This window comes from Rana temporaria, chromosome 6, assembly GCF_905171775.1.
Source record: "Rana temporaria chromosome 6, aRanTem1.1, whole genome shotgun sequence".
Lineage (NCBI taxonomy): Eukaryota > Metazoa > Chordata > Amphibia > Anura > Ranidae > Rana > Rana temporaria.
This window is the reverse complement of record NC_053494.1, coordinates 55,500,015-55,524,658: the sequence shown is the minus strand read 5'-3', so window position 1 is coordinate 55,524,658 and position 24,644 is coordinate 55,500,015. Positions and strand designations below refer to the sequence as shown.

The window sequence follows — 24,644 nt, the reverse complement described above, 5'->3', positions numbered from 1 at the left end:
CTTACTCAATGGCTGCGTTCAAGTGTAAACTAGGCCTTAGTGCAACATTTGTCCTGAGCTGATAACCTACTGACTTCAGATGAACCCCCAAAAAAATAAAGAGTGGCGGTAGATAGGTGTTACCACAACTATGTCATGGAAATAGGCCCTCATTATCAGCTTTCACGGTGTACTTCACACCTTTTGAGATATTGGGGGTTATTTACGAAAGGCAAATCCACTTTACACTACAAGTCGCTCTAAATCTGAGGGGTAGATCTGAAATGAGGGGAAGTTCTGCTGATTTTTTCATCCAATCGTGTGCAAGCTAAAATTATGTTTTTTTTATTTTCCTAGCATGTCCCTCTCGGATCTACAGCGACTGCACTTCCAAGTGCACTAAATGTGCACTTGGAAGTGCAGTTGCTGTAGACCCGAAGGGGACATGCAAGGGAAAGAAAAAACAGCATTTTAGCCTGCACATGATTGGATGATAAAATCAGCAGAACTTCCCCTCATTTCAGATCTTCCCCTTAGATTTAGAGCGACTTGCAGTGCACTCGTAGTGCAAAGTTGATTTGCCTTTAGTAAATAACCCCCATTGTATTCCCTTATATACTATGCTTTGGTGAAACCATTGCAAAGGTAGTTGTTATTTGTGCTTAGAACAGCATTTTGTGCTCCTTTAGAAAGTGAGATAACTCTACAAGCCTCAACAAGTTGAATGGATTGCCCATAGCAGTTATTGTTTGTACAAGCTTGAGATCTTGGCCTTCAATTGTCGTCATAATCCACAGGGCAATGCAAAATGCTGATTCATGGAGCTCATGGAGGTTTTTGTGGATGTAGAGCTAATTTATCACCATCAAATATACATTGTTTATGTGGATTGCCAGTTTGTTTAGTAAATCGGCTTCCAAGTTTCTAACACCATTCTTATACAAATGAAGACGGGATAAAAATTGTAATGAGTTAATAATGAAGACTGCAGCACCATTATAGATATAAAAAGTGTAAGTGGCGGTTCACACAGGGGCAACCCGACTTCAGCGCGTCTTGGAGCAACTTACAATGCGACTTAAAGCGGGGGTTCACCCGGAAAAAAATGTTAACAGTAGATTGAGGCTAATTACGGGAAGCACAATCGGGTGTTTTTTTTTTAAATCAATGCAGTACTTAGCGTTTTAGAGATAAATGTTCTCCGCCGCTTCCGGGTATGGTCTTCGGGACTGGGCGTTCCTATTTGATTGACAGCCTTCCGATGGTCGCATACAGCGTGTCACGCGCTGCCGAAAGAAGCCGAACGTCGGTGCGGCTCTATACGGTACCTGCGCACCGACGTTCGGCTACTTTCAGAAACGCGTGACGCGCTGTATGCGGCGGTCGGAAGGCTGTCAACCAAATAGGAACGCCCAGTCCCGAAGACCATACCCGGAAGCGGAGGGAGAACATCTATCTCTAAAACGGTAAGTACTGCATTGATTTAAAAAAAAACACCCGATTGTGCTTCCCGTAATTAGCCTCAATCTACTGTAAAAAAATTGTTTTTCGGGTGAACCTCCACTTTAAAGTTGCCTCCAGGACAGGCGACTTTGGCTGTGGCCAATCACAGAATAATCCGCTCTGTGGGAGGGGTTTGCCTGGGTAAACTATTTTCTCTTCCTGTATTGTTGCTTCAGTTAAGACAGTGATCTGACTTTGGAGGCAAATTCCATTGAAATCAATGGGTACAAGTTGCCTAGAAGTCGCCTTAAAGTAGTACAGGAACCTTTTCTGAAGTCGGAGCGATTTCAGTAGTGTGCATTAAGTCGGCTCCATTCACTTCAATGGAATTTCTCATGTCGTGCGACTTAGGGCGACACAAGTCGGATCCCAAGTCGCGGTAGAGCGAACCGGCACTAACTGAGCCATGAATTAAATGTTTTGTTGTTTATTGATCATTTGCATCAATGTTTTTTTGAGCTGAGTTACATTTTGCAGTGCAATGGACAATTAACTATACAGTATATGAATATTCCATGGAATGCTAGTTGACCTCTGTTTGCCTTGCACTGAATGAAACTATGCACAAACCATGTGCAGGCTAAATGAAATAATCTGAATATCTATTTCACTGATCGCTTCCTATTGCAATCACATTTCTGTGGCTATTGAGTATCTGTTTACCTGAGGGGGATTGGCTGGAAGTGAGCAATGTGGAATCGCTGGAATCTTTGCATGTTACTGTGCACTGTAAATTGTTTGTGTTCTGTGCTGTATGTGTGTTTGTGTGTGTATGTGTGTGTTGCACTGTGATTTGGGTGATGGCTCATTAATACTTTTCGTGCATTTCTAGAGTGACAAACACCACAATAATAAGCATGGCTGCTTGACTGAGCGAGGTCGGGTATGTGTTATTTGATCATTGTTTATTATTTCGGCTCTATAACAAGTCATAGGAGTTTATGTTCCCCATTCTCCGTGCTGTTTACCGTGTTTCCCCGAAAATAAGACCTACCCCGAAAATAAGACCTAGCGTTATTTTCCAGGACTGCAATATAAGCCCTACCCCAAAAATAAGCCTTAGTTTAAAATGTTTGTAACAACCTATAATCCACTCTATTACAGTAGTATATAATGTACAATGTGTGTGTTTCTGTAATATAATTGCGGGGAAGAGAGCGGGTCACAGAAGCACTGAACGAAGGTATTTGGCACAATTATATTACAGAAACGCCCATTCTATTACAGTAGTATATAATGTATAATGTGTGTGTTTCTGTAATATAATTGTGCCAAATACCTTCGTTCAGCGCTTCTGTGACCCGCTCTCTTCCCCGCAATTATATTACAGAAACACACACATTGTACATTATATACTACTGTAATAGAGTGGATTATAGGATGTTACAAACATTTTAACTCCATTTACACTGGGGATTCCTGTCAGGCAGGGAGGGGGAGAAAAGACAGCACATTACATGGTAAGACCTACCCCGAAAATAAGCCCTACTGTGTCTTTTGTTGCCAAAATTAATATAAGACCCGGACTTATTTTCGGGGAAACACGGTACTGCTTTTTGTTCACAATTTTTCCTTTTGTTATTCCACAGATATAATCTAATTCTAAAGTATATTTGATATATTTTTATTCTTTTATTACTTGCCATATTTTATTTGTATTCTAAGCACAGAGAATGGTAAGCTTACTCCTCTGTACACAGCATTATACAGAACATATTTGCATTCTTCATTCATTGTTTATTATGGTGCTGGGAGCTGTGAAATTGTGTCAGGTATTCATGATTTCCATGTAACCCTCAATTTTTTTTTTCAAAGCAACAATTATGGCAAATCACGTGATTTGCTGTATCATCATTTTGTCCCGTTCTCAGTTGCTGTTAAATAATTGGAATTTCATTTTGTGAAGTAGGATATTCACAAGATATTGCAAGATATTCGCAAGATATTATACATAGCAAAAAGCCTCAACTCTTAAAGTGGAGGTTCTCCCTTAAAAAAAATTCTGACATCACACGGAGTCGAGCCATCCTACCGACAGAATGCCGGTGTTTTTTTTTTTCCTCAGCACATGCCTCGTTATCAGGATTTTCACCTCACGGCAATCCCGCGGGAGTGGGCGTTCCCAAGCACTGCCTGTTGTTACTGCGCGTCACAGGTTGCTGAAAAAACCAGAACGTCGGTGCGGCTCTATACGGCGCCTGCGCACCGACATTCGGGTTCTGTTGGCAACCTGTGACGCGCAGTATGCGCCGTTCGGAAGCCTGTCAATCACAGGCAGCGGGATTGCCGTGAGGTGAAAATCCTGATAACGAGGTATGTGCTGAGAAAAAAAAAAAAACACCGGCATTCTGTCGGTAGGATGGCTCGACTCCGTGTGATGTCAGAATTTTTTTTAAAGGGTGAACCTCCACTTTAAGCCCTGTACACACGGGCCAGAATCTCGTCAGGATAAAATCTCGTCGTTTTTCCTGACAAGATTCTTGTCAAGAATCTCTTGGCGCCCGAGTGTACACACACTCCTTTCAAAAGAACCGCGGTTCTTTTGGAAGGCAAGAACGCAGTGACGTCATCGCGTACGACGAGCATGCGCTCGTCACATTCGATTCGCCGCCATCTTGCTGCACCCTATCTATGCCTAGGAAGCTACCGCGCATGCGTCAAAGTCATTTCAGGAAAACACTGCTGAGAATCACAACGACTGTGTGATATGTATAAATACACATAATAGACAAAATAAGGGACCATGCATGTTTTCTTTGTTAACCATTTAATTCCAGAATTCCAGCATTTCTTTGTCTTCCTTTACAGATTACAAAGCAGCATCCCACCTCTAGATCAGCGTTTCTCAACCTTTTTTCAGTCATGGCACACTTTAAAATTATGCAAAATTTCAAGGCACCCATTCTAAAATGTAAAGGGTATTTATCAGTGGGAATCCTGAGCCTGGGACAATGTACATAACTACTTGAAATTTACAGTAACTTTACATCAGAGGTCCCACCATCACATTAATGTTCCTCCCATTATATCAGCATTCCTCTTCACTTTAGAGGCCCCCTTCACACCAGACCTCTCATACATGGGAGCCCCCCTGAGCTCGCAACACCTCGGGGTAACTCGGACGGCACCCTGGTAGAGAAACGCTGGTCTAGATAACCGTATGCACAAAGTTTGTGTATCTGATTGTTTTCCCTTTCATCTGTGTGTGTCTAACCCTGTCGTTACTTCTTGTCTACATGCCGAAATTGATTGTTAAAGATCTCAAAAAAAGATTGCATGGTGTGAATGCTTCTTGTCAGTTTAAACATCTTATTTGCATTCACTACTAATCTTTATTTATGAATGCTCCATCCAACTCTATTGTGTGTAATCCCTTGATTGTAATACAATGTTATGGACTATATGTTGTTTACCCTTATTTGAGAATTAAGCAATTGTCTCTCACACACAGGAGGCCTGGAGACATGCCATCCAGAAAGCCAAGCAGATGCCTGACCCATGGGCAGAGTTCCATTTGGAAGACATAGAAACGGAGCATGCGACCCGACACAGGTCTGTTTCGCTCTTCTACCTTTCAAGAGTTTTCAAGAGTAGCTGGAGTGTAACGCACCGGGGGGCCTTGGGTCACTTTTGAAATTCTGTTCAGCCAGTCTTGTAATCAAAGAATCCCTGCAAGACACTTTAATGAGGTTGGATCCCTGTGCTGCACCACAGCTCGATGACTGACTCTCTTGCAGTCTGCTAAACAAGCAGTGAGCACCACACTGATATAGTCATCTCTCATCTAATGCCCTGTACAAACGATCCGAATTTCCAATGGGATAAAATCCGATGGAATTTTCCGTCGGAATTCCGTTCAAGCTGTCTTGCATACACACTGTCAGACCAAATTCCGAGCATGCGTGGACTTGATTCTAAGCATGCATGTTTTTTTCTCCATCGGAAAAAAAAAGTCCGATGGGGCCCACACACGGTCAGAATATGCGATGAAAAAATTCTGTCTGACTTTTTTCTAATGCTACTTTCTCCTTCAGTCTGTAAGCTCTTATGGCAGGGGTGTCCAAACTTTTTTCAAAGAGGGCCAGATTTGATGAAGTGAACATGCGTAAGGGCCGTTCATTTTGCCTGACATTCTTTGAACCATTAAAATTTGGTCTAAGTGTGTTTGCCCGAGCACTAATACACGGCCCAACAAAAATTCTCTTGCCTTCGTGGCTGCTTGTGGTGAAGAGATGAGCGTGGGCGTGTTATTTGCATATACCGTATTTATCGGCGTATAACACACACCTTCACTTTAGGAGAGAAGTTTCAGGATTTTTTTTTAAAATAAAAGAACGGTGAAGCAAAATAAGGGTCATTGCCCATCAATGCAGCCTAATCTGTGCCCATCTGCAGCCTCACCATTGCCATGAATGCAGCCTCGACATTGCCATGAATGCAGCCCCACCATTGCCATGAATGCAGCCTGATCGATGTCCATCTGCTGCCTCTGAGGGGACGGGACGAGCGCCAACAGATTACATACAGGAGAATCTCCTGTGTACACAGCAGCCTCTTTAATACAATGTCCCACCTTCTATGATAGACAGAGGAGTCGTCCAATGGCAGCCCAGGAGACGGGACTTCCTAATACAGATGTAAACTGTAAATGGGTAAACCGGAGATTCTCCTGTATGTAATTTGACAACACTCGTTAACCCCCGTCCCCCCCCGTCCCCTCCGAGGCAGCGCCGATAAACACAGTATATATCCAAATTACCAGGGGGGCCACATTAAACTGGAATGGGGGCCACAATTGGCCCCCGGGCCGTACTTTGGACATGCCTAATCACGGGGTATCACTCTGCAATGTAGTAGAGATGGATTTTCCTTGATCAGAGCCAGGAACCAGAGAGCTGATCAAATCTGCATGACATTTCCTTCAACATCTTTGAACATAGTGTGAAAGCCGTAGATACAGATTGTAATGCTGAGTTTGAATGAACAGGTAACCACATTTAGGCTGGGACAGATCCGTTGCACAGCAGGGGTCCGGTGCATCCTGGTTCACCCTTTCAGGTACGATTTCAGCCCGAATTTTGGGACCAAAAAAAGCACACGTTTTTCCTGCAAAACGCACCGGACATATGTGAACCGGCTCCATAGAGAGCCATTTACATTCTCCTGCTGTGCCCAAGTCAGGGAAGGCCGTCTGCTAGTGGCAATAATCACATGTAAAATCTGGCAGACTAGTTGTACCCAAATTGGTCAATCAATCAACTTGGGTACACTCAGCCTGTTCGTACATGGTTCAAGATCATGCTGAATGGGACTGAGATTTGAAGCGTCTTTGGCCGGCTTTACTTGGCCCCATTTTGCCTTTTGTCCATGCCCCCAGAGATTTCTATCATTTAGCTAAATGCAAGAATGCAAGAATCTCAAGCAGCGGCTATTGTATTTTGACAGCCAGTGCCTCTGGCTGTCAGAATACCCAAACAGTACCTGAACATGTTTGGATGCAGCCAGGCTTTATTTTGGCCGACAGTCTATAGCCAGCTTTAGGGCCAGTTCACACCAGACGCAGTTCCGTACAGTTTCGTGTGCATTTTTTCTGCACTAGAAATGCATGCGCAGTGTTTTCCATATATTCCAATGGCTCTAGTTGGCTCTAGTTCACACCATGCAGTCAGTTTCCAATGCAGAAACTAGCCGGAAACTGACTGCATGGTGTAAACTAGAGCCAACTAGAGCCATTGGAATACATGGAAAACACTGTGCATGCATTATGTGCAGAAAAAAAGCACATGGAACTGTGTCTGGTGTGAACTGGCCCTTAATCTGTCTCTATTCATAACTCATTCAACAGGCAGCTGGTAACGAAAGTAGTAAACAGTGGTGTCCCCTTCCTAGAAGAGTGGCTGAACAGAATTACAAAGATTTTGGCACATTTGAAATGCACGTAAATGCCCTTTAGTTGTGTATTGTACTGTCCATTGATAAAATAAAGACCATTGGCTACAATTATTTCACAAGCTGCTTCTTAATGACATGATGAGCGTTTACAATATACTTTAGAAAGCTACGCATTGCTGAAATGTCACTGTGCTATACAAGGTTTCTGCTTTGCGCACGTTGACCTGCCGTTGCAATTCAAGACGAGGACCGTGTTCAGAGGTCTGCAAGTGGCTGCCAGGCTCGTACACTTAGAAACCTGGTTGAGTTCCAGGAATGTTCCCAGTAAATTTGGAATGCTTCCCTGTGACACGTAGTCTTATCGTTAGGAAAGTTTAGGTAATATATACAGCCAGCTAGGGACAGAACACTACATTGCTTTCACTGCAGAACTAATTTCCTTTTGTAATTGTTCTAAAAGCTTTACTATTCAGAAAGGCAGACTGCAACAGGAAGTAAAGGGTTAACACTGACTGTTAACACTGATTGCTAAATGCGGTTCAATTCACAGGGTCGGCTTTTACTTCTGGAGATCCGTTTCAGAACTTTAAATTAGGTGACAATTTTATTTAAATAATCGAACTGTTCAAAAAGCATGTCGCCAAGCATCCCTTGTTGTGTTTTAGTGTTTCTCAGAAACCTCCAAAATTCATGTATGCCAGTACTACTCCCCAAACCAGGCGTTCCCAACCTTTTGAAGCACGAGGGCTACTTAAAGTGGAAGTAAACCCATCGATTTGATAGTTTAAAAAAACTGTTAACATTTCCGACATGCCGGAAATGCTAGCTGTCAAATTTGCTTGTGCTCTCAACCAAACTGTCAAATCATCCAATGGCTGGTTTCTTAACTGATCACATGTGCAGCATCATGGCAGTTGCAGAATAAACAGAGGCAAAGATGGCAGCTTCCTTAGCTAAAAACGATAATTGGGTTTACTTACACTTTACGCGACTTGGTAACAATCAGTGGAGCGAGTGGATGACAGGTCCGTGTCCGCTCTGCATATGCAGAACTAACACAGACACAGCCTGATTGGATTGCAGGTAGGACACAAGTCGGTTTACATCTGGTGAATGGAGGGTCCAACTGGGTTGGACTGACCGTGTAAAAGGGGCTCATGGCTGCTTTCACACTGATGCACTGCGGGTTATCCGCACAGCGGGTGCAACGCAGTGTCCCTTTGGCTTTCCTGCACTTTGCAATAGACTTCTATTATATTCTGCAGGTTTGGTGCACTTTTTAGAAAGCTCACCAAACTCGCAGGTGACAACAGAAGTCTATGGCTCTGTGCAGGTAACCCGCAGGTGAACTACTCTGCGTCTGTGGATTTGTTTGAAAGCAGCTCAGTAAGCAGATATATATATATATATATATATATATATATATATATATATATATATATATATATATATATATATATATATATATATATATACTGTGATTTTAGTAATAAACTGACCTTTAATAACAGTATTCTATTCTATTCTATCCTATCCCAGAACAGGAGGTCACAGGCCACATCACAGAGCTCAGCGGGCCACTGGTTGGGCACCCCTGCCCTTAACTATACATTATATTATGGGCCCTGGAAATATGAAAATGGCGGCTCCCTTGAGAGTCCCTGTAATACTGTACTCAAATAAAAAATGCCATCACCTGAAAACTGCGTTTTGGGTTTGAATAGTAGAGCGTTGACAAGAAGTTGTACAGCCTGTTTCTTCTGTTCAGATACATTAATGAAACATGTATAACTTCTGTGACCTGCCAAGTCCCCATAATGACAAAGCTTTCCTGCAAACGCAACCACCAGTTTATCATGAATAGACAGCATCTTTAGTCATACAGCATGGCAAGGGTATTAAATACATCACAGAATCCTGTGTGTCACAAGGTCAAGAGGCAACAGGACCAGACGTGGTCAGCTGGTTCTCCCACACTTTTTCAAATTTATTAGGGCACCCCCTATGTTGGAAAATAACACACTCAAGTCATATAGGGTATGTGTAACCACCAGAATTATTATTTTTGGTAAGATAAAGTATGTTTTAAAGCGGAGGTCCCACAAAAAAAATATTAAAAGCCAGCAGCTACAAATACTGCAGCTGCTGACTTTTAATAAATGGACACTTACCTGTCCAGGGTGCCCGCGATTTCGGCAGCCGAAGCCGATCAATCGATTGTCTCTCAGCTGCCCCCACTACTATCATCAGTGAGATAATCAGGAAGTGATGCATTATGGCTTCACTGCCTGATACCCTGCTGTGCGATGCGCGAGTCGCGCGGCGCGTCCTAACTGGTCCCCGCTGTCTCCTGGGACCAGTGTGTTTCCCAGAAGACATCGGGGGGTGATGCGAAGGGGCGTGACTCCCGCTGGAGTCTATTCCCGGTAATTGGTGCAAATACCTGTATTATAGGGAGGGTTTCGAAAAGCGGGGGTTCACTTTTTGTGTGGACCTTCGCTTTAAGTTCTAGCAGCCCCAGCATCTCTAGCAAGTATGTGGTTATGTTATTGGCCTCAAGTTATTAAATGGGAGATTTACATCTTCAAGGAATCAGTAGATGCAGGGTATTGTCTTTTTATGACCTAGAACTGGTCTGCATTGACATTAAAAGAAGGGAAAACTATATAAGAATGCTGAAGTTTAAAATGTTTCTGCACTTTGGGGATGGTTGGAGTAAAGCCGGCCATAGTACAGTAAGATCTGGTTGAATTTTGATCTGTCTATGGGCAGGCTAGTTGTACTGCAATCGATCTATCTATGATCATTGTATTCTGTTGGTAGGGAAGGCTCCCCTCCGGCAGAACCCAATAACGCTGCAGTCGGTGTTAATGGGGGAATCTAGTTATTTTCTTTCCTTCAACCCACAAGTGGAACAGTGTCCTAGCCATGGAGTCCTAGCCACCTGAACTGGTAGCACGTTTGCTTCAGAAGGATCTACTCATCTAAGTTATGATTTATATCCAATGTTGTAGAACGTGAGCCAAGATTATGCTAATCTTAGTCATATTTTATATATGGCTCAGCTGCTGGGGTAACATTATACAGGGTCCTTAAATGGCTAAAAATAGAACGTAAGGGATGTTTGTGCTGGGGAGAGCATTGGCCTCTTGACACGAAGTGTTCATAGTCTGTCTATGCAGAGCCATGTGGCTGTCTGATTCTGTTACTGGGATCATGCTTTCTGAGTTTACTAAACATTTCCTAAATGGTATACAACCTTTCAAACACAATATTAACAATATTTTATAATACTTTTTTATGGAAGTGGAAGGTTTTGAAACCAATTCTATTTTGGCGCAGAAGAGTACTCCTTGCATCAGTTTTATCCAAAAATTACACCTAAAACCTAAGGGCCAGATTCACATAGAATTGCCCTGGCGCAGCGTATCAGAGATACTCTACGCCGCCGTATCTTACCTGGCTCTAAGTCTAATCCAGGACGATTTTGCGCCGTAAGTTACGGCGGCGTAGTGTATCTTTCGGCGCGTATTTCAAATTGGGCGGGTAGGGGGCGTGATTCATTTAAATGAAGCGCGTCCCCGTGCCGATTGAACTGCGCATGCTTCGTTTTGAAATTTCCCGCCGTGCTTTTCGCAAAATGACGTTGCACCGACATCATTTTTTGAACTTAGACGTGAGTTACGTCCTTTCCTATTCACGGACGACTTACGCAAAAAAAAAAAAATTTAAAATTCGACGCGGGAACGACTGCCATACTTTAACATGGCAAGTCTATCTATACGCCACAAAATAGCAGCTTTAACTATACGCCGGGAAAAGCCGGCTAGCGACGACATAAGAGAATGCGATGGCCGCGCGTACCTTCGTGGATCGACGGAAAAAGCTAATTAGCATACCCGACGCGGAAAACGACGCAAACTCCACCCAGCGGGCGCCGAAGTATTGCACCTACGATCCGAAGGCGTACGAAGCCGTACGCCTGTCGGATCAAAGCCAGAAGCCGTCGTATCTTGGTTTGAGGATTCAAACTAAAGATACGACGCGGCAAATTTGAAAGTACGCCGGTGTATCAGTAGATACGCTGGCGTACTTGCACTGTGAATCTGGCCCTAAATATCTACCAGATACCCACCCGCCTTTTGTTTGATCGCAATAAATGTGTATTATCGTGGATTCTGTATGGCATTAGATGAAACCTGTATTGTGGAGAATGTAAAGGTTGCCATTGCAACTTTCTGCAATAGTCGTTGCCTGTCTGGAATAGGCATGCAGATCAGACGTTGCATGTTGCATGCTTGTCCTAAGTCAGGAATGGCAGCCTACTTATTTCACTTTACAGTGGGGATGGCAACTTTGACCCTGTCCGTACCACCAGTCCTGAACACTTGCCCTTGTGATAGATAAATCACAGGAACACTTGTAGGCATAGGTATGCACAGCCTATTGCATTAGGGTGTGCACCCCAAATGTATAAAAACGTAGACGGTGTTGGTAGGACAGTGGACGGTGTCAGTAGAGCAGTGGACCTGTCCGTAGGGCAGAGGTTGGTGTCAGTGGGGCAGTAGACGGTGTCAGTAGTTTTTAATTTTTATTATTATTTTTTTTTTTTTTACTATTATTTTTTTTTTTTTTTTTAGAAGCCCCATTTGGGAGCTTTGGGGAAATATCAGCAAGGGGAATCAGCGCCACATGGGGTGATTAGCGTGTGCCCAGGCACACCCCTTGCGCACGCCTATGCTTGTAGGTACAGTACACACCTTAAACAAAGGTGCAAAAATTCTGGGTGGCAACCCCAAACAGCGGCACACAAAGCAATCATGACTGTGGTGGTGGGGAAGATTCTACCACTGTCTGGTTTTTGTTACTGCCTGTGTCCCCATTGGGGAGATCCATCCTAATTATTTGTCCTGGTGGCCATTGCCTGTGAGGCACCAAAGGGCCACAGGTAGGACACCAGGGCTCTACAAACTTGCTGAAAAACAAGACAAACATAACATTGAAAATATTTAAAAATGTCTATTTTTTTAGTACAGAACTTACATAATTGAAAAGGACATTACACACGTAGAGTAATAGCTGTGCACTAATATACAATTTTGTTTGCAGATACAACGCCGTGTCTGGCCAATGGGTACAGGATGATGTCTTAATCAAAATGGCTTCTCAGGTAAGTGATCTCAGTTTTTCTTTTTTTAGTCTGTTGCAAGGGTGTCTGAAATTTACATGGAAGTCACTCACGGCTCTATCCATCTATGTATTTTTCTTAAGATCTGTCAATATGCTCAGCCATCAATCTTTTTTTTTTTTTTTTATTTTTTTTTGACAAATTGCTAAATACAGTGCCTTGCGACCTTTTGCCACATTTCAGGCTTCAAACATAAAGATATAAAACTGTAATTTTTTTTTTTGAAGAATCAACAACAAGTGGGACACAATCATGAAGTGGAATGCAATTTATTGGATATTTCAAACTTTTTTAACAAATAAAAAAACTGAAGAATTGGGCGTGCAAAATTATTCAGCCCCCTTAAGTTAATACTTTATAGCCCCACCTTTTGCTGCGATTACAGCTGTAAGTCGCTTGGGGTATGTCTCTATCAGTTTTGCACTTGGGGTATGTCTCTATCAGTTTTGCACATCGAGAGACTGACATTTTTGCCCATTCCTCCTTGCAAAACCGCTCGAGCTCAGTGAGGTTGGATGGAGAGCGTTTGTGAACAGCAGTTTTCAGTTCTTTCCACAGATTCTCGATTGGATTCAGGTCTGGACTTTGACTTGGCCATTCTAACACCTGGATATGTTTATTTGTGAACCATTCCATTGTAGATTTTGCTTTGTTTTGGATCATTGTCTTGTTGGAAGACAAATCTCCGTCCCAGTCTCAGGTCTTTTGCAGACTCCATCAGGTTTTCTTCCAGAATGGTCCTGTATTTGGCTCCATCCATCTTCCCATCAATTTTAACCATCTTCCCTGTTGAAGAAAAGCAGGCCCAAACCATGATGCTGCCACCACCATGTTTGACAGTGGGGATGGTGTGTTCAGGGTGATGAGCTGTGTTGCTTTTACGCCAAACATAACGTTTTGCATTGTTGCCAAAAAGTTCAGATTTGGTTTCATCTGACCAGAGCACCTTCTTCCACATGTTTGGTGTGTCTCCCAGGTGGCTTGTGGAAAACTTTAAACAACACTTTTTATGGATATTTTTAAGAAATGTCTTTCTTCTTGCCACTCTTCCATAAAGGCCAGATTCGTGCAGTATACGACTGATTGTTGTCCTATGGACAGAGTCTCCCACCTCAGCTGTAGATCTCTGCAGTTCATCCAGAGTGATCATGGGCCTCTTGGCTGCATCTCTGATCAGTCTTCTCCTTGTAGGAGCTGAAAGTTTAGAGGGACGGCCAGGTCTTCGTAGATTTGCAGTGGCCTGATACTCCTTCCATTTCAATATTATCGCTTGCACAGTGCTCCTTGGGATGTTTAAAGCTTGGGAAATCTTTTTGTATCCAAATCCGGCTTTAAACTTCTCCACAACAGTATCTCGGACCTGCCTGGTGTGTTCCTTGTTCTTCATGATGCTCTCTGCGCTTTAAACGGACCTCTGAGACTATAACAGTGCAGGTGCATTTATACAGAGACTTGATTACACACAGGTGGATTCTATTTATCATCATTAGTCATTTAGGTCAACATTGGATCATTCAGAGATCCAAACTGAACTTCTGAAAAGAGTTTGCTGCACTGAAAGTAAAGGGGCTGAATAATTTTGCACTCCCAATTTTTCAGTTTTTTATTTGTTAAAAAAGTTTGAAATATCCAATAAATTTCGTTCCACTTCATGATTGCGTCCCACTTGTTGTTGATTCTTCAAAACAATTACAGTTTTATATCTTTGTTTGAAGCCTGAAATGTGGCAAAAGGTCGCAAAGTTCAAGGGGGCCGAAAACTTTCGCAAGGCACTGTATGTCAATGGATAGAGTGATATATTGATTATTGATTCTGAAAGAATTGTATTAAAGCGGAGGTCCCGCAAAAAAAAATATTAAAAGCCAGCAGCTACAAATACTGCAGCTGCTGATTTCTAATAAAAGGACACTTACCTGCCCAGCGCGCCCGCAATGTCGGCAGCAGAAGACGAGCAATCGTTCGTCTCTCTGCTGCCCCCGCCGCCATCCTTGCGGCTTCACTGCCCGATTCCCTACTGCACATGCGCGAGTAGCGTGGCTCGTTCCCAGTGGTCCCCGCTGTCTTCCCAGAAGGCAGTGGGGGGTGGGAAGTGGAGTGACTCCCGTAGGAGTCTCTCCCCGGAAGTGGGTGCAAATACCTGTATTATATCTAATATTGCATCTAATTGATTGGTCACCTTGAGCAATATACATAACTTTATGGGCAGACTATTTTAGTCATGAGGCCTATAGTTTGTATCTGGTCAGGCCTTGCCTTAGATGGTTTTTATCTGTTTTCAACTTTGCCCACTGACAGTTGTCGAAGTTCTATGATCAGAAAGTAGGAGTGGGCAGCATGTGCTGCTGATGATGGATTCTATAAGTGCAAACAGTTTCCTGTTCCAGTTTCCAGCTCTAAGCTCCAAAACACTCAACATACAAAATCCCGTGGTTTTTAACTCTGCCTCTTTACACGTGAGTGTAGTGTTGCGTGAAACTTGTAATACAAAAACTACTAGTATTTTTACCCCCCCAAAGACTTAAATTTTAGCTCATAAAAAAACGCAAACCCGGAAAGATGTGCAAAAACACCCCTATGGTAAGTTTTTTTTTATTCTCTAGTAACTAAAAGAGTTTTGTATGTGTGATTCTAAGTACCTTCAATTAATGGACAAGCCAAATCTATGACTGAGTGTTTTAACAGGGCTTTGAATCAGGAAGCCAAGCATTGGCAGACAGATGAACCCAGCCTGATGCCGCGTACACAGGATCATTTTACAGCATGAAAAAATAAACGTTTTTCAGCATGTCCAAAAAACAAAGTTTTTCCAACTTCATCATTAAAAATGACGTTACCCACACACCATCGTTTGACGTACAACACGTATGACGGCACTCTAAAGGGGAAGTTCTATTCGCCTTTGGGCTGCTTTAGCTGATTTCGTGTTAGTAAAAGACGATTCGCACTTTTCTGTTTGTTACAGCGTGATGAATGTGCTTACTCCATTATGAACGGTAGTTTTCCCGTCTCATAACTTGCTTTTGAGCATGCGCAGGTTTAAAACGTCGTTTTAGCCCACACGCGATCATTTTTTACAACCCGAAAAAACTTTTTTTTTTTAGAAGCCGAAAAACGATGTGAAGCCCACACACGATCATTTTAAATGACGTTTTTAAAAACGTCGTTTTTTTTTCATGCCGAAAAATGATCGTGTGTACGCGGCATAAGTGTTATGCGATGCATGCTCGCACTGTACATTCTTTTTAACTGATTTAGACCTGGTTCACACTGGTGCGATTTGACATGTCAAATTGGCGGTAGTTGCCGGCAATTGCACCATCCTAATCGGTGCGACGGCGCATCTGCGGCTCTGCACCAATTAAAAAAAAAAGTTGTTTCTGTACTACTTTTTGCGATTTCGGCCCGCAATTTTCATTGACAGAAACCTGCACAGATGTCTCTGTAATCGCGACCGAAATCGGGACTGACAAGCGGGAGCAGCCCAGTGTGAACCTGGGCTTTATCCCCAAAAAAAAGTTGATTGCTTTTCCCAGTATGTATTAGGAAAGAATTACATTACAGTTAGACCCCTTTAATGCTGAGGCACTTTTCAGGTGCTTTTGCATTAAAAATAGCGCCTGAAAACTTCTTCCCATTCATTTCAATAGATGCTTTCACGCTGGTGGTGCGGTGCAAAACGTCCTGTAGGCAGCATCTTTGGTGCATGTTTGGAGCTCTTTAAAAAATCACCTTAAAAAAGAACCTGTCCATTGAAATGAATTGGAAACACTTCCAAAGCGCTTCAAAATGATCATGTGACCTTAATAAAAGCGCACCACTAAAGCTGGAAAAACGGCGCTGAAGCGCTTTTGTTTTATGTATTTATATTATAGTTTCGCCTTGAAGACCAGTCGGCTAATAGCATTATACAATACATGACCTACAAATAGAATTCATAAGCCTTAATGCATTTATTCATGTCCATTGTTTCTGTTTATATCAGGCATTTGGCCGAGGTGCAATGAGAGAATGCTACCGGACGTAAGTATAGATTCTTCCATTTTACCCAAAAAAAATATTTTTGATGTATTTTTTAATGTACTGTAATACATAAAACGAATGGAAGTTAGTGCTTGAACAACATCTTCCATGATTTGCAATGTCGGGTAACCATCATTTATCATAATAATAAATTGGTATACTCAGTGTTGCTTGTAAAATGTTATGTATGGGAAAATGTACAGTACAAGTGGAACCTCGGATTACGAGCATAATCCGTTCCAGGAGAATGCTCGTAATCCAAAGCACTCGCATATCAAAGCGAGTTTCCCCATAGAAGTCAATGGAAGCAAAAATAATTTGTTCCACATTGACTTCTATGGGATGCAATACTGCATGTGGCCAGAGGTGATGGGGGGCGCCAGAGAGCCTCTGCAATACTCGGGACAGCTCGGCTGAACTCCGAGAGGCTCGGTAACGGAGTATTTCCGAGTTTTTTTTTAAGTATTTCCGTTCAGCTCCGGCGCCCCCGCATCTCTGGCCAAATGCGATACTGCACACCGCTGTGGCTTGAATCCTGCTTGTTTTTTTGCGAGACAACACTTGCAAACCGAGCCAGGATTTTTTTTTAAATGCTCGTATTGCGAAATGCTTGTTAACCGCGTTACTCGCAATCCGTGGTTTCACTGTATATGAAAACGCCTGGGAATGGACAAAGGATTCTCACTTTCTACAACAAAGTTTTTATATATATTATAATGTTATCAGTGATTGTTATTGCTTTAAAGTACACCTTTGAATTACAGGGAGCTGCTAAACTGGCAACAGGAGCCTTTGCAAATGCACGGGACTGCCACTTATTTCTAATGGCACCCACATGCATCTGAAACCTCAGCACATTTTTGGTTGCTCCTTGGGATTTCCCTCCAGCTGTGGGAAACGTTTTCCTGCATGAAACACAGGCACATCGGCCCATTCAAATGAATGCAGAGCCACATAGATGTGAACCAAGCTCAAAAGAGAGAAGAGAATTTCTTTATACTGGTCTTTTTTTTTTTTTTTTGCTTTTCAGATATGAATCACAGTTCTATAGAGATAGCTGGATTCACGTAGATGAGCCTAACGTTAGGCAGGCGTAGCGTATCTCATATACGCTACGCCGCCGTAAGTTAGAGAGGCAAGTGCTGTATTCACAAAGCACTTGCGTCCTAAGTTTCGGCGGCGTAGCGTAAATGTGCCGGCCTTAGCGCGCCTAATTCAAATTGTGAAGAGGTGGGCGTGTTTTATGCTAATGAATCGTGACCCGACGTGATTGACATTTTGAACGAGCGGCGCATGCGCCGTCCGTGGACATATCCCAGTGCGCATGCTCCAAATTACGCCACAAAGACTTATTGGTTTCGACGTGAACGTAAATTACGCCCAGCCCCATTCACGGACGACTTACACAAACGACGTAAAAATTTAAAAATTCGACGCGGTTCCGACGTCCATACTTAACATTGGCTGCGCCATCTTTTTGGTGGAATAACTTTAGGCCTGAAAACGCCTTACGTAAACAGCGTATCTTTCCTGCGACGGGCAATCGTACGTTCGTGAATAGGCGTATCTCACTGATTTACGCATTCTAGGCGTAAATCAGCGTACACGCCCCTAGCGGCCGGCCTAAATAGACAGCTAAGATACGACGGCGCAGGCCGTCGTATCTTCGCTAGTTTTAAGTGTATCTCAATTTGAGAATACACTTAAATTTACGACGGCGCAGATTCAGAGTTACGACGGCGTATCTACTGAATCTGGCTAAGAATGTTTAGACCGCGTTTAAATTGGGAACACAGCATCCCCCCCTACACACTTGCTGGTCTTTACGACTATTTATTTTATTTTTCAGACAGTGGTGGGAAAATGACAGCTGCCATCTGATTGGCTAATATGTACAGCAGATGTTCTTCTTTTATTTAGTGTGTTTGCACTGCAATTATCCTCTATAGATTAGGTTTCCTGTTTAACCCCTTCCTAAAGGGAGTTCCTATGGGATGAAGCAGCATACAGCTCTATAGAGCATATATGACCATATAAAGAGGAATCATAGCCAGAGAAAATAAATAGTTTTGCACATTAGTTAACGGTTAACTTTGTTATATACTTTATAAAATGTGGCTACTATTAAACTTTATTATATTTATTATTTGTCATATATTTGTATACACATTAGATTTTTTTAAGCGCATAAAACTATAATTTCTAAATAGCATCTTGGTGGTCAGTCATTAGACATTCAGGAGCCTCATTTTATATGGGACCTTGACAACTGACACCTAAAGTTACAGTTGTATGTATTGTGCATCTATTATAGAATGCTTCTATAAAGCAAGCTCTGTTGTTCTTCAGATGAAAGGGAACAAAGAATGAGAATGGTCAACCTTGCTATCTGTATCTTATTTATCAAAGGCTTATTATGCAATGACCCCCAAACAGGTTTTAAAACCAGATACCAGTTGTCTATTACAGTCTGATAAGATGCTGGAGAATCTGATATCAGATTGTCTACAACTAGTCATAGAAGGTTGGAATTTTGGTTGATTTGTGCTGAATCAGCTGAAATTTGAGCCTTGGGTCGCCCTGTTGGCACCACCCGGCTCAACAAAAGTTGATTAAAACTCAACTGAGCTTTTGATTGAAACTCAACCGAGTGGAACATTTTTTGACTGTTCGGGTCTAAATACAATAGCAGGGAGAGATTTCTTCCACGCTGTTTAACATGAACGGGAAAATTGATTGAGTCTGAAATCTACATGTGTATGGCTAGCTTTAGTTTTTTTTTTTTTTTTTTTTTCAGTGTGAATAAACAGCAATTCATCATAAATGAATAAATGACCTATTGCATAATGCAAAAACGTGACATTACATCACTATTTGATGCTCCACTGTTTACAAATGCTGACTGTATACCTGCTAAAAAGTGGAGCTCCACCCTATTTAAAGACATTGGCTTAATCAAAAAACAGACAAGAATGCAGAACGGAAAGGAACTTTTTTTTTTTTTTTCCTGTGACAGTACCTTTGTTAGCAGCAGCTGTCACTCGGCTTCCTGTCTCTCCTTTGCGGGTTTTCTTCGGGCAGAATGTCATATCCTGTAGAGGTTTCCTCGGAGTTATCACGGGATTTCATAAAGCGCGACGCTGGCTCGTCACATCAGGCTCCCCATCACAAATTGATCCGGAAGTGACGTTCCGTCACCGCCATCTTGCTACTCCCCACACTCATGCACAGTAATGATAGAGTGAGAAGGGTCAAGCGGTGTAGCAAGATGGCGACGATGGGACGTCACTTGCAGAGCAATCTTTGATAGGAGAGCCGAATGTGACGCCCGTTTCGATGGAAACCCGGAAGTCGACGTGCTTGTGGGCTTCACATTGCCCAAAAGCAAAATGGAAACGGCACTGCAATAATAATATAACTTATCATTTCAAACGAAATCGAATAGCGGACGACTTTAAACAGCAGAAGCGTGAGTCCTCTGTTTATATGCCATATATAATTTAATGCCCCCCCCCAAAAAAAAAACTAATGGCCGCGGGAGATCCGCTTTAAGTAATTTGGGTTAAGTTGGCCATGCACAGTTTTTTTGTTTCCTTCAACCAGTGGGCTGGATGAAATAAAAAACTGACAGATTCTTCATCCAAACAAACCAGGTGGATAGAGGAATCCCCCCCCCCCACCAGGACATTGTATTCTCATAGTTGTTCTTGCACTAATCACAGGCTGTAGCCGCTGATCAAGAAAAGTTTTCCAACATTCCAACATTCTCCTTCGGCAGATGTACATCAAGCAATCAACTTCTGTTGAGCGGGGATGGCCACAAATTCAATAAGTGTCTGGCCAGCTTTAGATTGTAACCAGCTTTATGTAACCTTTATGCTAGGTTCACGCGTTGGCTTTTTTGTGGCTCGCGTTTGCACGTGCACAGTAGCCCATTTAAAGCGGAGCTCCACCCTATTTTATACATGAGCTCATTCATACAGCTGCCTGTCATACAAGTCAAAATGGAAGTTTTTTTTTTTTTTTTTTCAATCGGTACAGTACCTTTCTTCAGAGATCGCTTCCTGTCTGCACAAGCTGCGGGTATTCTGCGGGCAGTGTGTCACTTCCCGTACCCGCAGTGTGCCCTGGGAGCTTCTGTCATAGCTCGCCGTATTCATTGCGGAGCCTTACTATGAAGTATTTCGGATGCGATCACAAACCAACTGTGGAGGGCGTTTCAAAAGGCTCCATTACAAACAAGGCACGCCGCCCATTGTCATGGCAACGCGGAAGTTGACTTCCTTGCTCGCTGTTACGAGCATTCACCGCAACAAGGAAGTGGCTGCTTGTGGGCTTCTCGTGCCCACAAGCAAAATGGAATCGGCTATACTAGAACAATATAAGTTATTATAGACGGAATCGGAAAGCGGGGGACTTAACACAGATAACTCGTGAGTACTTTTAACCACTTCCAGACCTGCGCACGACAATGTACGTCCTGTTTTTAAAGATTGATATCTCGGTAACGGCAGCAGCTGCTGCCACAACCGAGGTATCGATCTTTAGGGTGCGCGGTCTGGAATCCGATAATGGCGGTCTCCGCGGCGGATTCGCAGTTACCGTAGCCGTCGGTAGCGGCGGAGGCGATCGGGTGCTGTCGACTGGTGAGCGGGGACGAGACTGAAGGAAAAATCTCCTTCGCCCGTCCCCATAGCTCGGCTGGGCGGAAGTGACGTCAAAACGTCAGTCCCGCCCAGCCTCTTAAAGAGACACATTTTTTTTTTTGGTCATTTGAAAAAATGACTTTTTTTTTTTTTTTTTTGCATTTAAGCCCAAATATGAGATCTGAGGTCTTCTTGACCCCAGATCTCATATTTTAGAGGACCTGTCATGCTTTTTTCTATTACAAGGGATGTTTACATTCCTTGTAATAGGAATAAAAGTGATCAAATTATTATTATTTTTTTTTTCAGTGTAAAAAGTAATAAAATAAATAAAAATAAATAAGAAAACAAAAAAAAATTTTTTTTAAAGCGCCCCGTCCCGACGAGCTCGCGCGCAGAAGCGAACGCATACGCGAGTAGCGCCCGCATATGAAAACGGTGTTCAAATCACACAAGTGAGGTATCGCCGCGATCGTTAGAGCGAGAGCAATAATTATAGCCCTAGAGCTACTCTGTAGCTCAAAAAATGCAATCTCTAGAATTTTTTAAACATCGCCTATCAAAATTTTTAAGGGTAAAAGTTTGACGCCATGCCACGAGCGGGCGCAATTTTTAAGCGTGACATGTTGGGCATCATTTTACTCGGCGTAACATTATCTTTCACAATATATAAAAAAATTGGGCCAAATTTGTTGTCTTATTTTTTAATTCAAAAAAGTGAATTTTTTCCAAAAAAAGTGCGCTTGTAAGACCGCTGCGCAAATACGGTGTGACAAAAAGTATTGGAATGACCACTATTTTATTCTCTAGGGTGTTAGAAAAAAAAAATATATAATGTTTGGGGGTTTTAAGTAATTTTCTAGCAGAAAAAACTGTTTTAGTCTTGCAAACACCAAATCTGAAAAACACCTAAGGTCTGGAAGTGGTTAAATTGTGCTACAAAGAAAAGAATGACCAAAAAAAAAAATTACTTATGGCCGTAGGAGATCCGCTTTAAATGAACCCGTCCTGCAAAAAAAGTGCATTCAATGGTCTTTTTGACAATGCGATTTCCCTGTGGTTACCGCAAATGAGCTGTGTTTTTAAATGCGTGGGGTGCCATTCAGACTGAATGGCAGCCCTGCGTTTCTCCTAAGAACAGCGCATTTTCACTGCGTGTGGTTACGGGTGCGGGAATCGCTGTGATTCCCCCACCTGCAGCCACACGCAGAGGTGTGAACCAAGACTTAAAGGGGCCCTGACAATCCATGCTATGAGAGAAGAAGCAAAGCTTATGCCCCGTACACACAATCAGAATTTCCGATGGCCTAAAATCTGATGGAATTTTTCGTTGAATTCCGTTCAAGCTGTCTTGCATACACACTCTCAGACCAAATTCCAACCGTCCAGAACGCAGTGACGTAAAACACTACGACGAGCGAGAAAAATGTTCATTGCTTCCGAGCATGCGTCTACTTTATTCTGAGCATGCGTGTGTTTTTTCTCCGTCTGAGTTGCTAACAGACTATAGGAATTTCATATAGTTTTTTTTTTCCATTGGAAAAAAAATAAAACATGCTCTGTTTCTAAACACCGACGGGAAAAAGTCAGATTGGGCCCACACACGATCGAAATTTCATCTGACTTTTTTCATTGGAAATTCCGATCGTGTGTACGCGGCATTATACTTATTATTAGCTTCTCTAGTGATTCCACATATTTTTTTGGGGGAGGGGAGAGTTAAGCAGGCCATAGATGATTTATTTTTTCACTCAGCCAATAAAGCACAAGCGAGGTGGATGGAGAAATCCCCCCGCCAGGTCATTATATTCTGAAAGTGGGACTCTCTGCTGTCAGAATACATTGATCAGCAGCTGCAGCCACTGATCATCCTGGTCATTTGTTTCATACTGTAGAGAAAGCAGCTGGAGAGGTGAGCCTCCAAAAAAGTGGGTAAAAAGACAAGTTCTGCATGGGAATTTTCCACTGAAATCTGCAGAAGATATACAAACCCGGCATCAGCTTTAAGCTGGCCATACATTAATGAGTTTTGTTTCATTTAACCTCTCGGCTGATTGAAAAAAAAAAAAAAAAAAAAAAAAACTGATCCTTCCTTCCACCCTATAAAGCCTGAATGGACAAATCTCCCATAAAGGGCATTTTATTCTGGCACCCAGTGATGGCGGCTATCAGAATACAGTGAACTCTGCAAAACGGTGATTGCAGCTGATTTAGCCAAGAGCTATCCTCCGGGCCCCTTAGATTTTTTTTTTTTTTTAATCAAAAAGGTTTTTATTGCTCACAAAACATACATTCAAGAATAGACATAGAATGACATCTCACACCATGTAGTGCAACATTCATTATAACAGAGTTGCAGATCAGATTACAAGAGTATGGCAAGAAATCATTTCACGTATTCAATACACCATCTCAACCAGCTGGACCCACTCTGCCGAACCCCCTTCCCTATCCGCCCTGCCACCCCTCCACCTTCCAAGTATCATGCCAAATATCAAGGTGGGAGACCCTGACAGTTATTTCGGTCCCTACACTCCTAGTAGCCTTGCCTGTACCAATTCCAAGGGGCTTAGCCCAGGTGTCTCGAGCCATGGATCCCAAAGTTTAAAAAATTTCCCTGCGTTCCCTCTGTGTTGGTATATATATTTTTCCATCAGTAGTGTTATACCCACATGCTGAACCCAGGTCTTGGTCGAGGGGGGCTCTCTCGACTTCCAATGTATAAGAATGAGCTTTCTCGCCTGAAACAATGCCCTGGAGAATGCCACTCTGGTAGCCTCCTCCGCTTTCGCCCCCTCCAGAACGCCCAGCAGGCAACATAGTGGGTCCAGCGTAACGTTAGTCCAGAACACTGAATTCAGCGTAGCTTGGACCTCCGTCCAATACCTATGGAGCTTGGGGCAACGCCAGAGTAAGTGAATCAGATCCCCCTGGGCTGCCCTACAGCGTCCGCAAAGCGGGTCCGGAGCCCTGCTCATTCTAAAGAGTCTAGCCGGGGTGAAGTGCACCTTTTAGCAGTATATAGAGCTGGGAGATCCTCTGTGACACATTCAGCGAGCAGGTATTTACAGCCTGTAATGCCTCCTCCCACAACTCCCCTTAGATTTTTGAATCAAAGCTTATTTTGTCCGGTTCATCAGTAACTTGTCAAAATTCGATGAATGGAAGGCCAATTTTAGGTGGTTGCAGCTGATTTAGCCAAGAGCTATCCTCCGGGCCCCTTAGATTTTTGGATCTAAGCATATTTTGTCCGGTTCATCAGGAACTTGCCGATATTCGATGAATGTAAGGCCAATTTTAGGTGGAAAAGTAATTGTAGAGATATCATGCTTCAATGGTCTATGCTCTCAATACAATGTTGGCAAACTACTGAAATAAATCTTGATTCTGCTTATACATATAGTGTAATAATTTCT

General features: G+C 42.7%; 1 protein-coding gene across 4 annotated transcripts in view; it reads left to right on the top strand.

Annotated features, from left to right (window-relative positions):
* EEF2K (eukaryotic elongation factor 2 kinase) overlaps window positions 1-24,644 on the top strand; it is a 173,237-nt gene that overhangs the window by 95,602 nt on the left and 52,991 nt on the right. For 3 of the 4 annotated variants that reach the window (XM_040356835.1, XM_040356837.1, XM_040356834.1), the window contains exons 3-6: window positions 2,315-2,365; window positions 4,934-5,034; window positions 12,484-12,544; window positions 16,545-16,582. In XM_040356835.1, coding sequence (XP_040212769.1) covers window positions 2,315-2,365; window positions 4,934-5,034; window positions 12,484-12,544; window positions 16,545-16,582 — 251 coding nt within the window. The remainder of the gene's footprint in view (window positions 1-2,314; window positions 2,366-4,933; window positions 5,035-12,483; window positions 12,545-16,544; window positions 16,583-24,644) is intronic. The other variant, XM_040356836.1, reaches the window with a different exon arrangement.